The 13180-nt window shown below is 45.4% G+C and overlaps 1 protein-coding gene across 1 annotated transcript; it reads right to left on the reverse strand.

Moving 5' to 3' along the window:
• Positions 1–3267: 3267 nt before the first annotated feature.
• LOC133900254 (MEIOTIC F-BOX protein MOF-like) lies at positions 3268–11879 on the reverse strand. Its single transcript, XM_062341365.1, has 4 exons — positions 11037–11879; positions 4402–4663; positions 4007–4168; positions 3268–3974 (listed from the first exon to the last, which is right to left on the reverse strand). Exons 1-4 carry the CDS (start codon positions 11615–11617, stop codon positions 3768–3770), a joined length of 1212 nt encoding a protein of 403 aa, XP_062197349.1. The 5' UTR covers positions 11618–11879; the 3' UTR covers positions 3268–3767.
• Between the last annotated feature and the right edge of the window lie 1301 nt (positions 11880–13180).

The following is a 13180-nucleotide window of genomic DNA, read 5'->3' on the forward strand; positions in this document are numbered from 1 at the left end:
GTTTCGGCTGGAAGTTGACAAGTTACACTCACTGGATATTCCAGTGTGTACATTTGATGCTTATCGGATGATCCCCGATGATGTGGCCTGGCAACAACGGCTAGTTTTCTATTGCACTAATAAGATGTTTCTGTGTTAAGCAAATTGTTCTCTTTCTGTACATCTAGCGTTCATAATTTTTTTGGTCGAGGAGGCAACAACTAGTTTTTGGCGTTGGCTATATAAATAGACCTCAGTCTAACATTTGAGGGTGCTAGAGGTCAGAAGCATACACATACACTTGAAATGAGTTCTTGTCACCAAAATTTAGCATATTGAAGATCAAGGCATTAGCACAAGATTAAGGATTTAATTAATACTAGTTTAAGTCTTGTGTGCATCTACCTAAGTGATTAGCTTAGAATTGAATCAAGTGAGTGATTCACACTTGTTACTCTTGGTATTTGCTGACACCTAGACAATTTGTGGTGGTGTTGTCTTGCAAGACCCTCCGAGGAGGTTGTGGAGCGGCTACAAGTGTTGTGAGCGGTTGGAGTGCATTGTGCCGGAGTGGCAAAACATTACATTAGTGGAGACAACACTGAGCATATGAGGTGAGGTCTAGTAGGAGACCCATTAGCATGTGAGGAGTTGTAACGGCTAGAGTCCTTTGAGTTGCTGGCCAGGGAGTTTGTCCCTTGTGAGAGACTCCAAGATGTACTAAGAGTGAGCGGCAACTTACCGATACTATAGGAAAAAATTATGTCGAGTTTGCATTCTCTCTACCCTCTACATTCTGCATTTATCTTTTCTAGAATCATCATATGTAGATTGCAGTATTGGTTATGAGGGTGCAAAATTTTGTTGCGGTAGAATAGAAACACTAGATAAACTTTGTCACTTTTAAATAGAAATTAATTTAGGTTTATCTTATTAAAATTGGCTAATACTTTTAGAATCCCTAATTCACCTCCCTCTTAGCTTGGGTATCACCGATCCTTACACTAATGTGTGAAGTTTCAATCGATAATTAGTTTTCCTATTATTTCGTTTTGCCTTGGCTATTTGATTTCTAGCTGCATGGATTGCCATAGTTATTTGAATTTATGTTTCAATGGACTGGCCGAATGTTTAGGGGCCGGACTTTCCGTCAAGCTCTTCTAAAGCTAATGCTATAAATGCTAACTAAAAGTTCATGCTTGATAACAAAATGATATACTTTTCAGATGTTAGGGGGAGCGACAATGTTCTAGTCCATATCAACATAGGACCCCATACTAGTCATCCTAAAATACACTTTCCAACGAAGCCCCTTTTCCTTGACCTCTTCCAGACAATCCTTGATGCACAATATGGATCAGCCTTTTCAGCCAGTTGGAAAATAAACACTTTGGATCACCCTTGGAGGTTTGTACGTAATACGAGAAATTGTGATTTACTTCCTCCGAGCCAATTGGACCTCACCCTCTAACCGGCGCAGAAGTCCAATATTTCTTCTCAACTCAGTACCAGAGATGACATTAGTGACCGACCTAAAACAAAAATAGCTAGGTGTCCCACTTGTTAAGGTAAGGATGTCATATAGGCTTAGTATATATGACGAATCACTGTAAAATGAAAAATTACCCGATATTATATGCACCCTCTAACTGTAAGAATGATCCATTCTTGCATGACACCCCTAAAGTATTAAAACCAGACGAAATATCTCCTTAGGCCAATCCACCTCAGTTTCATCCTAAATGGTGTTTACGTGTACCTCATTTTTTTTGGCATCCTAGGTAAATTAAGCTTACATGCCAAACAATCATCAAATCACAAACAAAAAAATACGAGTTACAAGGACTAATATTAGAGGCTGACAGGCCGCGACTTCGGTGGAGAGATGGGAAAGGGAGAGATGGTGATGTGGTGCAAAACCGAGGCAATCTGGCACAAAACGAGGGTGGATTGGCATGGGGTCACTACTAAAAAACCTTAAACCCAGACCATCATATTAGTCAGTTTAATTGATTGTGATGATGGTTATCACACTCGGTTCTTTGCTCTATGAGTGACTTAGAATTACCCAGTCGGTTTCTAAGCAAATATCACAATTAGTTCTGAGTGAAAACCGACTATCTTTTTTCTAGTCGGTTCTTATATAGAACCGACTGTCGCCTAAGTGCCATCGGTTCGGAAAGTGAGTGTAATAGTGGTTTCAAACCGATTGCACTTGGGCTGATTGTAGTAGTGGGTGTATTATGCCTGGATCCAATACTTAGGGCTGTGTCGTGTCTGGTAGTGAAGTTGAATGATGAAAATCGGATTTCTATGATAGTTGGAGGGAGAAAAAAACAGACTTCAAATAAATGCAGTGGTTTTTTGTTTTATTTTTGGGAAAATCCACAATTTTCTAAACTTTGTATGTGTAGGGAAATATGTTATGCATACTTCCACCGTTCCTCTCAAGCTCAATTACCCCCCCCCCCCCCTTGGTTCACCTCTGCCAACAGATCTTAGCCCTCACTTATCATGTAAACTATTGGTGCCTGACTTTCAAGCGATGACTTGGTATGTCTATTAGGACCTAAGAATTCTCTATCTCCTTAATTGATCGGCAGAGCTCCTTCGTTTTTAACTCAAAAAAGACTTAGCATGTCTATTATGTCTAAGTCTCTAGAAAGTTACACCATAAATTTGAAACATAAATATCTGAAACATAGGAGATAGTTGAAACTGAAACATGCACAGACATGAAAAGACATACTCCATTTTTTTTACAAGGTGCAATTTGACTTGGCGCGGTCTTCTAAATTTAGCTTTGACCGTAAATTTCTCTTCAAATATCTTGCTACTAATTAAAAGATCCTAACCATAGGAATGTACCTTGAAATACAATTCTAGTGGTAACACTTGTGTGCCACTAAAGTCATGTATACCTAGTCTAGTTGGTCAAAAGTTATAGAGTTTGATCTTTAAATACGTGCGCGCCTTATAATTTTGAGTGGATGGAGTAATATAAGCAACAAAGTCATGCTGAGAGTGGGGTTATTTTGGTGAAAGGAAGGTTGGAGCTGTTCTAGTTCATTGCAAGTCGAAAGGCATAATGTACAAAGGAAAAAAAAAACAAGTTGAACCCATTGGTGCGCCTCAAGATACGGCAAATACAGAAACAGCAACAATGATTTCAATTCTAAACTAGTGAAGGTTCAAGAAAAAATAGTAACATGTTGTAAAATATAGCAAGCACAATAAGAGAGGTATAGCTAAATGATTGAAACTGCTAAAAACTGATTGTAAAGTTGTTCCTATTTGTGGAACTGAAATGAATCACTCTGACAATAAAGAAAAATCATCATTGGTAGCGTTGGTTCTTCGCACGAGCGTTGGTTCTCAATGTACTAATTAAGTGTAGCAGATCCATCTTCAGTCCGAACCTTCTATTCCTCAAAATTGAAACCTGTAGTGCACGAATCTGAAATGCATAATACATTACAAGGAGTGTCTACTGAAAGGCAAACAAACTTGAGATACTTGGCCAAATCTCATAATATCTAATTATTCCAAAGCTGGACAAATATTCTACGTACTTAAGTGTAGCTACAGTGAAACTTCGATTAACTACAGGTTAACATATTATGGAAGGCAGTTCATTTAAACTTGCAAATCCATTTTTTTTTTCGTTTTCCATTTCAACCCACCACATGTTGTGAAGAGTTTCACTATCTACATTTGTCCAACATTCACTATTATCCCAAGGAACTTAGGGGTTTCTTCATCAACTATATCTTGCTTTCTATCCCATGTCAAAGCAAATTGCAGAAATATAAAGAGTGTGAGTAGTGAAGTCGGAGCTTATTTATGTTAAATTTGTTCAGGAACTTCAAAACATTTAGGACTGTCTCATCAACCACTTCACATTTGACTTCTACTATCCGAAGATGTTCAGATATTGCAGCTGATCTCTCAATTGGATCGGGGATTCCTTTTATTTCAACTTTACTTTTAGGCCCCTGCAACAGTTGCATGTTTATAAGATATATACCTTGCAAAACAGTTGAAGTGTGAGTTTCTCTAAAACCGGTGAATGTTCAAGAATGCATTCTAGTGCACTGAAATCAGCAGGCACACACCAATATTCATTGAGTAGCGAAGTCCTCAAATTGCTAAACGTGGGACACCATTTCAAGTCCCTTCTGAAAATAAACTGGACATATCGCAACCCAAAAGATCAATACATTGTTATTGTTAACATGATGATTTTCTCTAACAAGATGAGCATGCACATGATGATTTGAGAAACCCATCTAGGGTCGATGCATCCAGTACACCTATCTAAGCGTGTCACCTGTGAAATTCCCACGATGGCTGTAGATACTTCAACATAAACAATGGGTGTTGTATTATATAAAGGAGTGAAAAAGAAAAGTGTAAGCATACCGTATTGGACAGAGCTACAAGTGCCAAGTTCTTAGCTATAGATAAACCCTGAAGAAGAACACATGTATCATCTTCTTCTATGTCATGGCAACCTTGGCAGTCCAAATCATCACAACTCCCAGAGGTAGTACGGCTGCACGAGTTAGAACAGAAAACATGGATTGTAACAACTGCCTCTACTAGGGACGGCATTCTCTCAAGCACAGCAGCCCTTTCAAAAGCTTCATCGAGCCACAGTGAAGCAAGATTCGGGGCATGAATGCTAGTGCGGAAAGTGAGAAACTAAGTAGAGAAGCATCTTGATTTGCATGTGATGAGGTATTGATAAAGTTAATGTTTTTTGAACTTGATTAGCATGTGTTTGTGGATACTTGTTCTTGTTCAAGTCTAACTTGAGTTGACGGTGTTTAGAATTGGCGAATTCTTATCTGTAAAAAAAAATTACACACACCGGAAGTTTCGGTGTGAACATCGGATGTTCCGGTGTTCACCAAAAGTTCCGGTGTGAGTAGTGTATACTCGCTGGACTATTTCTTGCAGAGAATAATTTTTTGAACGAAATTAGAGATCAATGCACCACAAGTTCCAGTGAGTGTGGTGGCTATACCAGAGGGTATTACCAGAGCATTTTCAGTGCCGAAGCAAAAATGAAAACAAACATCGCATGGTCCAGTGATAGATTTTGAGAGCATCGGAGTATTTTCTGCGGAGAGGAGATTTTTTATGCCAAGTTTGATTATGTATGCCGGATAGTTCGGTGCTGTAATTGTGAACACTAGAGAATGCACCGGACATTTTCTTGCAGAGAGGTTGCAAAAGGGTGGTTCGGTGGATTGGCACTGTCGGAGGGTGAACTCCTGTCGCAGGGATCCTGGGGGACCCCTTTTTTAGAGATTCGGCCGGGGGGATGATCCTGAATATGTTCACCGGAGAAATAAATGGGTATGAATGCGATGGCCGGTGGGGTAGAATGATCTAATGCGGAAAGGAGTAAACGCGCTGGTGTTTAGACAGGTTCGGGCCGCACGGGGGCGTAACACCCTACTCCTGTATGGATATTATAAATGCCTTGAGGATGTCCCTCAAGGATGTTGCTGGTTACAAGGATGTTTGTCTATCTTAGAGCCTAGGGCTCTTTGTTCTTCGACCTGTGTGTAGCCGCCGGCTTTGGGTACTCTCGATCTACCCTTCTCTGCTTGTGAGCAATTGTTTCGTCTTCTCAGGCCTGTCTTTTTTCCCACACTTTCTCTCTTCTGTGCCGCCGGCTACTTTAAATACCCGCCGGCAGCAACGTGCCCCGAACGGGAGGGGGGCACGAGTTTCGAGACACCATAAATGGAAAGGGCGTCATCATTACCTCTGGGCGAAGTGACCGGGGGTGGAAAATGCGTCCCACGCCTGGTCATCCGTCACCATAAATGCACTGACAATGGACGCCGTGGAGAGGGCCCACCGGGCAGCCGCAGAGCGGCCCAGCGTGCCCGCCCTGTATTGTTTCCCTGCCACAGCAGCGCGGCAGACGGAACGCCTCGGCCCTTACGACGTTATCCCGAGACAGGTCGGATGGCACGGGATGGGACCCGTGCATTCAATGACCCCACACCCTTCTGCCAGAACGTGATAGGAACTGACACCGAGCGCGGCGGGAGCAGTTGGAGGTGACAGGTCACGCACGCTCTTTAAGTGCAGCCTCGGGCCTTTGACTGGCTGACACCTCATCGGTGGGCCCCTCGGGGGCCACTGTCAGGGGGCTCTCTGGGTCGTCGGGGAACCGAGTGCTCGGGGGTCACCGTATACCTTCCCGAGCACTCTCTCCCGAGAATGCCCTTTCTTGTCCTCGGGGAACCGAGTACTCGGGGTTACTGTTCACTTCCCCGGGCACTCTCTCCCGGGCACACTTGCACAGCTCCTCGGAGGACCGAGTGCTCGGGGGCTGCCGCACGCAACCCTGAGCACTCTCTCCCGGAACTTCCTTCAGTGGGTCCTCGGGATACTTGCGTGCCCAGGGGGCACGTTTCTCCCGATACTTAGCTTTCTTGACCGTCGGGGGACTCGGGTGCTCGGGGGCCACCGTATACCTTCCCGAGCACTTTCTTCCCGGCACTTAGACTTCGTAGATCATCGGGGAACTTGGGTGTTCGGGGACCACCGACCGTGACCCCGAGCGCCCTCTCCCGGTACTTAATCTTTTTTACCTTGCGGAGGAGACTCCGTGGGATGGTGCCACGTGGCGGACTGCTGGACTGGCCTCGGGATTCGGGGACCCCCGGTTCCTAATACACCGACAGGCACACACCAGATTATTCGGTGATGGACATGAAATCACCAGAAGCTTTCACCGAACCTTTTCTTGCAGAGAGCAAAAATTTCCTGAAATAGATAGTGTTACACTCACCGGATAGTCCGGTGTTCAGGAGCAGAACACACTGGAACATTCGGTGTTCATGTTTTCTGCAAAATATGCTCTGAGTTGAAGTTTTTTATTTTTTGCTAACCTGAAGATGTTTTGGAGTGTGAAGAAATGTATTTGCTTGTTTTAAGGTGTGCAGGTGACGGATGCAACTTGGCGATCGACGGCGGTTGATCGGGGCTAAGCGGGTGCTTGGTGCCGAACGATGAAGGAGGGCCGGACGGAGTCAAAAGTGATCCTAGCTGTATATATGAAGGTCAAGCAAAGCATGAAACAGATGATAAAGATGACATGTTGACAAAGTCAAGCGAAGGGGATGTCGGTGCAAGTGACAAGGCGGCTCGAGGGATCGGAAGCGAGAGACACTTGCCGGCAGTTAAGATCGCAAGACGGAGGACACGTGTCATCATCGGAGCACTTCCTTCAGGTGGAAGCAAGTGACGGCTAGTCACGCTTTGAGAAGCGTGCTAGGGTTTCATGGTTTGGCCTCAAAGCCGTGGGAGGAATGCAGGAGTATGTGGCACCATCGCGAAGCTTGCATCGAGGCAAAGCTAAGTCATAAAGACGTCGTGACAGTCTGATGAATGGAGAAGAAAATAGACTAAAATGTCCTCGGTGGTAGGTAGAAGTGTACTACAAGAGAGATGTATTTTGGAAAAAAGCTAAGAAACTTAGGGTCAAATTTCCTAGACCTACAAATAGAGGGGTAAGACTATAGGAGAGAATAAACCAGCAATTTGAGCCTCTTGTGCCACCCATATGAAGCATTATGCTAGAGTTTTAGAGCAGAGAAGGATAGGTGCTGTCAGTGGAAGAACACCGTAAGCAGGGATCCCGAGGGACCCCCTTTGAGATTTGACCGGGGGGCTGGTCCTGGATCTACCTCGTATGTGGGGTTAATGCGTGTGTATCGGACTTAGGCGGGACGAATGATCGTCGGCTAGTAGGAGTAAATGCACCAAGGATTTAGACAGGTTCAGGCCGCACGGAGGCGTAATACCCTACTCCTGTGTGTCTAGTGTGTTATTAATGCTCTTGGAATGCCTTTCTCTGGATGCCTCCCGGGCGCTCGTGTGTACGCTGAAATGCAACCAAGAGTCCCCATAGTTGGTGGTGTCCAGGGTAGGACTGACCAGGCCGAGCACCGACAGCCTGCTCCTGGGGTCTATGCGGTCCCGACCACTCATGCTCGAGCAGTAGGATTACCCGAGAACCCCAGAGGCTCGGTAATGCTCGGGGTACTGCCATGCTGGTCGGGCACCACAACCCATCATAAAGGACCTAGGTCATCCATCGCCGCCTGTGCGGTACACCGACTACTGTTTGTCTTTGTTGTTTCGGAAAAGCGAACACGAGGGTGGGGTTTTGCGCGCGAGGAGATTGCCTCGCCGAACTGATTAGCATACGAGGGTTCCAAGATTAACTCCGGAATAATAGTACATTGCGTATGTATGACTGGAAATTCACACGACTTTAGCGACTTATCGAGTTGGTGTTAGCCTTTCGGCCGACCAGGCCAGGAAAGGGTAGATGCCCCGAGCTCAGGGCGCTCGGGGACATGAATTCCCCTGCTCAGAGCGCTTTAGCCCCCAGGTCGTCCTTTTAGCACCCGAGCACTGCAAACCCGGCAATGAAAATAGGGGTTAGGCGGTCCCGATCACTCATGTCCGAGCGGTAGGATTACCCGAGGACCCCAGAGGCTCGGCATTTCTCTGCAAGCTTAAATAGGCAAGGTTCTTTACTTGGTGCGCTCTGTCAGTGCGGTACTCATTACAGCTTGCTCTCGTTTTTGACCCGTGACCTCTCGAATGCCCGGACCGGCGAAGTGTATAGACAGAGATACGACCAAGAGGTCCCATGGTTCAGTGGTGTTTGGGTCGGGACTAACCAGGCCGAGCACCGACAGCCCGCCCCCGGGGACTAGGCGGTCCCGACCACTCATGTCCAAGCGGTAGGATTACCCGAGAACCCCAGAGGCTCGGTAGTGCTCGGGGTATTGCCACAGCAGTCGGGCACCACAGCCTACCACAACAGACTTAGGTCAGCGATCATTGCCTGTGCCGCATACCGACCGGCATCCGTTTTTATTAGCGGGAAAATGAGAGAGAGCGTGTTTTTCTCGCACGAGTTGAGCATCTCACCAAGCAGACTAACATATGGATTCTAGAGGAAAAACTCAGAATAAGAGCGACATGGGTGTATATTAATGATTTATACAGAAGTGACGAAAATAAATAGCAAGTGCTAACTTACGTGGTTGGGCCCCACTGGGCCTAGCGCCGTTATCCCGGACGCAAGGGGGTGCTGTGAGAACCGGCTGTCGGTGCCACTGAGGATGAGCAGGAGCCGGGGCCTCCTGTGCCACGTTTTCCATCTCCTCATTGGAGTCCGGATCAGCGCGTTGAAGATGATGTCCATCCGCCATCTTTTTTGCAAACAGAAGGTGGATTCAGGGATGCAACCCCCCTACCTAGCGTGCCAGTTGTCGGTGGAAGAACACCCCAAGCGGGGATCCTGAGGGACCCCTTTGAGATTTGGCCGGGGGCTGGTCCTGGATCTACCTCGTATGTGGGGTTAATACGTGTGTATCGGACTTAGGCGGGACGAATGATCGTCGGCTAGTAGGAGTAAATGCACTAAGGATTTAGACAGGTTTAGACCGCACGGAGGCGTAATACCCTACTCCTGTGTGTCTAGTGTGTTATTAATGCTCTTGGAATGTCTTTCTCTAGATCTCTGTGTTACAAGGTTTTTGGCCCTATCTATCAAGTCTTGAGCTTCTTCGCTTCGTCTCAGCCTCTAACTCCTGTCCCTCTTCTACGAAGTGCTCCCCCCTTTTATCCTACCGGGGGGGGGGGGGGAGGCCCTCCAGGGCGTGCCCAGAAAGAGGGCACAAGTTCCCGTAAAATAAATGGAAAACAACCATCGTGGGTCTACAGTTGATGTTACAAAGGGTTGAAAATGCGCCCCTCGGACGGTCCCATCGGTCTTTACGCCCCAACTTTAGCAGGTCCAGGGGGGGCCCACCGGCCAGCCTCTGAATACCCTATCTTGTCCGTCTGGTCGGAGTAGGTCTGACACGGTCTGATGCAACGGGGCGATAGTCGATAAGCCTTAAGCCCATTGAAGATATCTTCAAGCTGTCTGTCTTTTATGGGCTCCGTGAAGGGATATGCGATGGGACCCGCCGTATTAATTGTTCCCACGCCTTCCTACCAGGCGATGGTAGGGACTGACGTACTCAGTACGACAGACGTGGGGGGGAGTGGTTGGATGTGACCGGCCATGCTCTCCCTTAAATGCAGCATTGGACCTCCCACCAATCGACACCTCATCGTGGAGTCCTTGCGGGGTCCACCGGCAAGGGGCTTCTTGGGTCCTCGAGGAACTCTGAGTACTCGGGGACCAACTGTTTTTGGTCCCGAGCACCCCCTCCCAGGCTTGACTTTCCTCGGGCCCTCGGGGAGATGGTCCCCGAGGGAGGGCGCCATGTGGCACCGCGCTGTCCTGGCCTTGGGACTCGGGGACCCCCGGTTCCTATATCACCGGCAGGTGCTTAACCTGCATAATAAGTGAGATTTTTAAGAGGAAAATCTGAGTAATAAAGTTTATTTTGTTTTATATGCTTATTCGTCTCCTTCTAGTTTCCCTCTCCTAGTTCCCTTGATTTGTGTGCAAGATTTTCTTCTTCAGTGTTGATTTTTAGTTTTCGTTTTGAACTAAAATTTTAACATCGTGAGAGGTTGTTCTTCTTGATGCTAAAGCATAAAATTCACATACACATACATATTTAAATAAGATCTTGAATTCTTTTGCCTTTAGACCATCATTTTGGAAATCTTCTTCATTTAGTGTTCATCTCTTGTTTATTGAGTGATTTTTTCTCAAGATTTAACCTTTGTGTGGATATGAGTCATGAATTAGTTAGTTATAGAATCTAGTGTTCGATTCTAAATATGAGACCCAATTTTTATTGAACCTTCTAGTTTAATTTTTTATCTTTCTTCGAAATTTCTAGATAGATGTAGTTTTTCTGCTGCGTATTTATATTACGTTATACTATGATTCTCTTGTAGAAATGTGTTAAGTGTTCGAATAGAAGAAGATTATCAATTTCGGGGAAAAAAATTCTTGAGAGATCTATTCACCCTCTCTCATGCTATTCTCGAAGCTACATAAAGTCCAACAGGAATTGCAATCAGCGATGCTTAGATGCTTTAGGGACTAGGACGAGATCCTCTTGGCATGCATTAATTCACACATTCTAATACGTAGATCTTGCAATGCAAGACAGCTTGAGAAGTTAAAGAAGCTGTCGTTGAACCTTATGTTGGCAAACTCTAGCCTAGTCAAATGCTGGGAGGCGAAGACTAGATGAAGGTTCTTCAGTTTAAGCCAGGTCCACCTGCCAAAGATCTCGAGCTGGAGCACCTGGACTTTGTACGCCACCGCATGCCGGATCCAGAGGTTAACGAGGGGAATGTCATCTTCGGACAAGCCATCACCGGCCCCGAGCTCGAACGTGTCGATAGGCAAGCCCGCACGGAGGAGCAGCAGATGGTCCACGAACTCCCGGATCTCCTCAATTGAATCCGGAGTGGTCATGTGCAGATCTTTGGTGAACTTCCAGAGGTGGCGCCAGCGCCGGGCGAGTGCGCATGTCCGCACGGCGTCCTGCGCCGGGAGGGAAGAGAGTATGTGCTGGAGGGCGTCGTCCGGTAAGGCGCTGATGTGGTCACGACCAACTTCCGGAGGCGCCGCCGTAGCCGCTCCCTCGTCCTTTCTCCCCCTTTTCCTCGGAGGCATTGCGTCGAACAGGCAGCGCGCAGGCGCGGACGCTGTGGGGGCAAGAAAAGTTCGGACGGCGCAAGGGGTTGGATGCAAACCGGAATAGGTGAAGAGGGCGAAGGAGGATTCAGCGGTGGCCGCCTCGCCTCACCTGATCGGGCGGCGGCTTCAGCGGTGGCCGCAGCAAGGATGCCGACGGCAACGCTCGCAAGTCTGAGGAATCACAGTTGTTGCCGAGACGAGAGCCCGCCCGGGGCGTGGAGTTGGAAACACAGGGGTGTGTGTGATGCGGAAGGAACAGTAGAAATTTAGTCTGCTAGCAGCGGAGGCAAAAATTCCTTATTTGAATTACTTCCTTATTTATTTCTAATTTTCATTCATTCTACCTTACTACCGTGTATTTAATCTATAGAAAATACACATTTACTTTTGGAGAGAAAAACGACGGCCTCAGACGCGGCCATCCGACGCGGCCATCCGCAGCTAATCGAAATTTAGAAAACTTTAAAAGCTAAATTTTAGAATATAATGTGCTGGAGAGTTGTAAACAATTTTTTTATGCTTCTATAAAGTTTTTGAACAATAAATTTAGATAAATAGATCAAAAGATATGAATTTCGAAAGTCATTATTTGCAGACCACTAGAGGAGTTATTACATTGTGATTATGATTAGACATATCAAAAGTCAGAATTATTTGTGTGTTTCCTGTTATAGAAAAATAAATATAAAAATAACAATGTGATTGGACTACAGTAGATGTATTATTGTTGTTGTTGTTTTTTAATACAATTTAATTTAATATTCACAATACTTTCTAACTAGAAAATGTGACATATTAAGTATAGTTTCTGTATATAAATCTCACATATGAATATACTTCTTGGTTGTAAATTTTATATTTTTATATCATGTGGATAACAAATCGTTTAACATGTGGTAGAGAAATAATACGTTTAACGTGTGTGTCCGAGGCTGTCAGTCCTCATCCCCAAGAATAAATATGTATTTTTTTTATAGGTTAAATGGAAAGTAGTGATAAAAAAAGAATGAAAATTATAAATAATAGTAAATAAGAAAGATCATTTTATGGTATGGCAAATATGAATTTTTTTCTCTTCTAAAATCTCCAGGACTTAATACGGGGTGGGAAAATGAGATGGATATGAGGAATTGCATGCATGGGAAGCGGGGAATTTTAATCGCCGCCATGTGCGCTCCACATATGCTACTGGCCCCATAAGTCATAGTGCTCATCCGTCGTCCAGCGGGGACCCAGCTGCAGCCTCTTCTTTCTTGCTCCTCATTCAGCCAACATACAAACATCGCAATTTTAGTTTGTTGGTATTGAGCACATTAACTCATGCAACTAACACCTAATACATACATTACCTGATTCTAAGGCTAAGGAACACCAACATCAAACCTGCCAAACCCTAGAGATATTTCCAATGAATTTATTGGTGCAACACAGGGAAACCACAAATACATGAATCTGAAGAGAGAAATAGAGGCAAACCAAAGTTTTTGATGAGGTCCAAAATTCAAAGGGAAGTTAGATTTCCTCCGACATTCTTTTGAA

This window comes from Phragmites australis, chromosome 19 (genome assembly GCF_958298935.1).
Source record: "Phragmites australis chromosome 19, lpPhrAust1.1, whole genome shotgun sequence".
Taxonomy (NCBI): Eukaryota; Viridiplantae; Streptophyta; class Magnoliopsida; order Poales; family Poaceae; genus Phragmites; species Phragmites australis.

What these genes read in the sequence shown, in the direction of transcription:
- LOC133900254 (XM_062341365.1), bottom strand. Translation starts at nt 11,617, where the DNA reads ATGCCTCCGAGGAAAAGGGGGAGAAAGGACGAGGGAGCGGCTACGGCG. An exon ending in GCCAAGAGGATCTCGTCCTA is followed by an intron (nt 4,664 to 11,036) that starts GTCCCTAAAGCA and finishes TTTCCGCACTAG; the next exon opens with CATTCATGCCCCGAATCTTG. An exon ending in CACTTCAACTGTTTTGCAAG is followed by an intron (nt 3,975 to 4,006) that starts GTATATATCTTA and finishes CAACTGTTGCAG; the next exon opens with GGGCCTAAAAGTAAAGTTGA.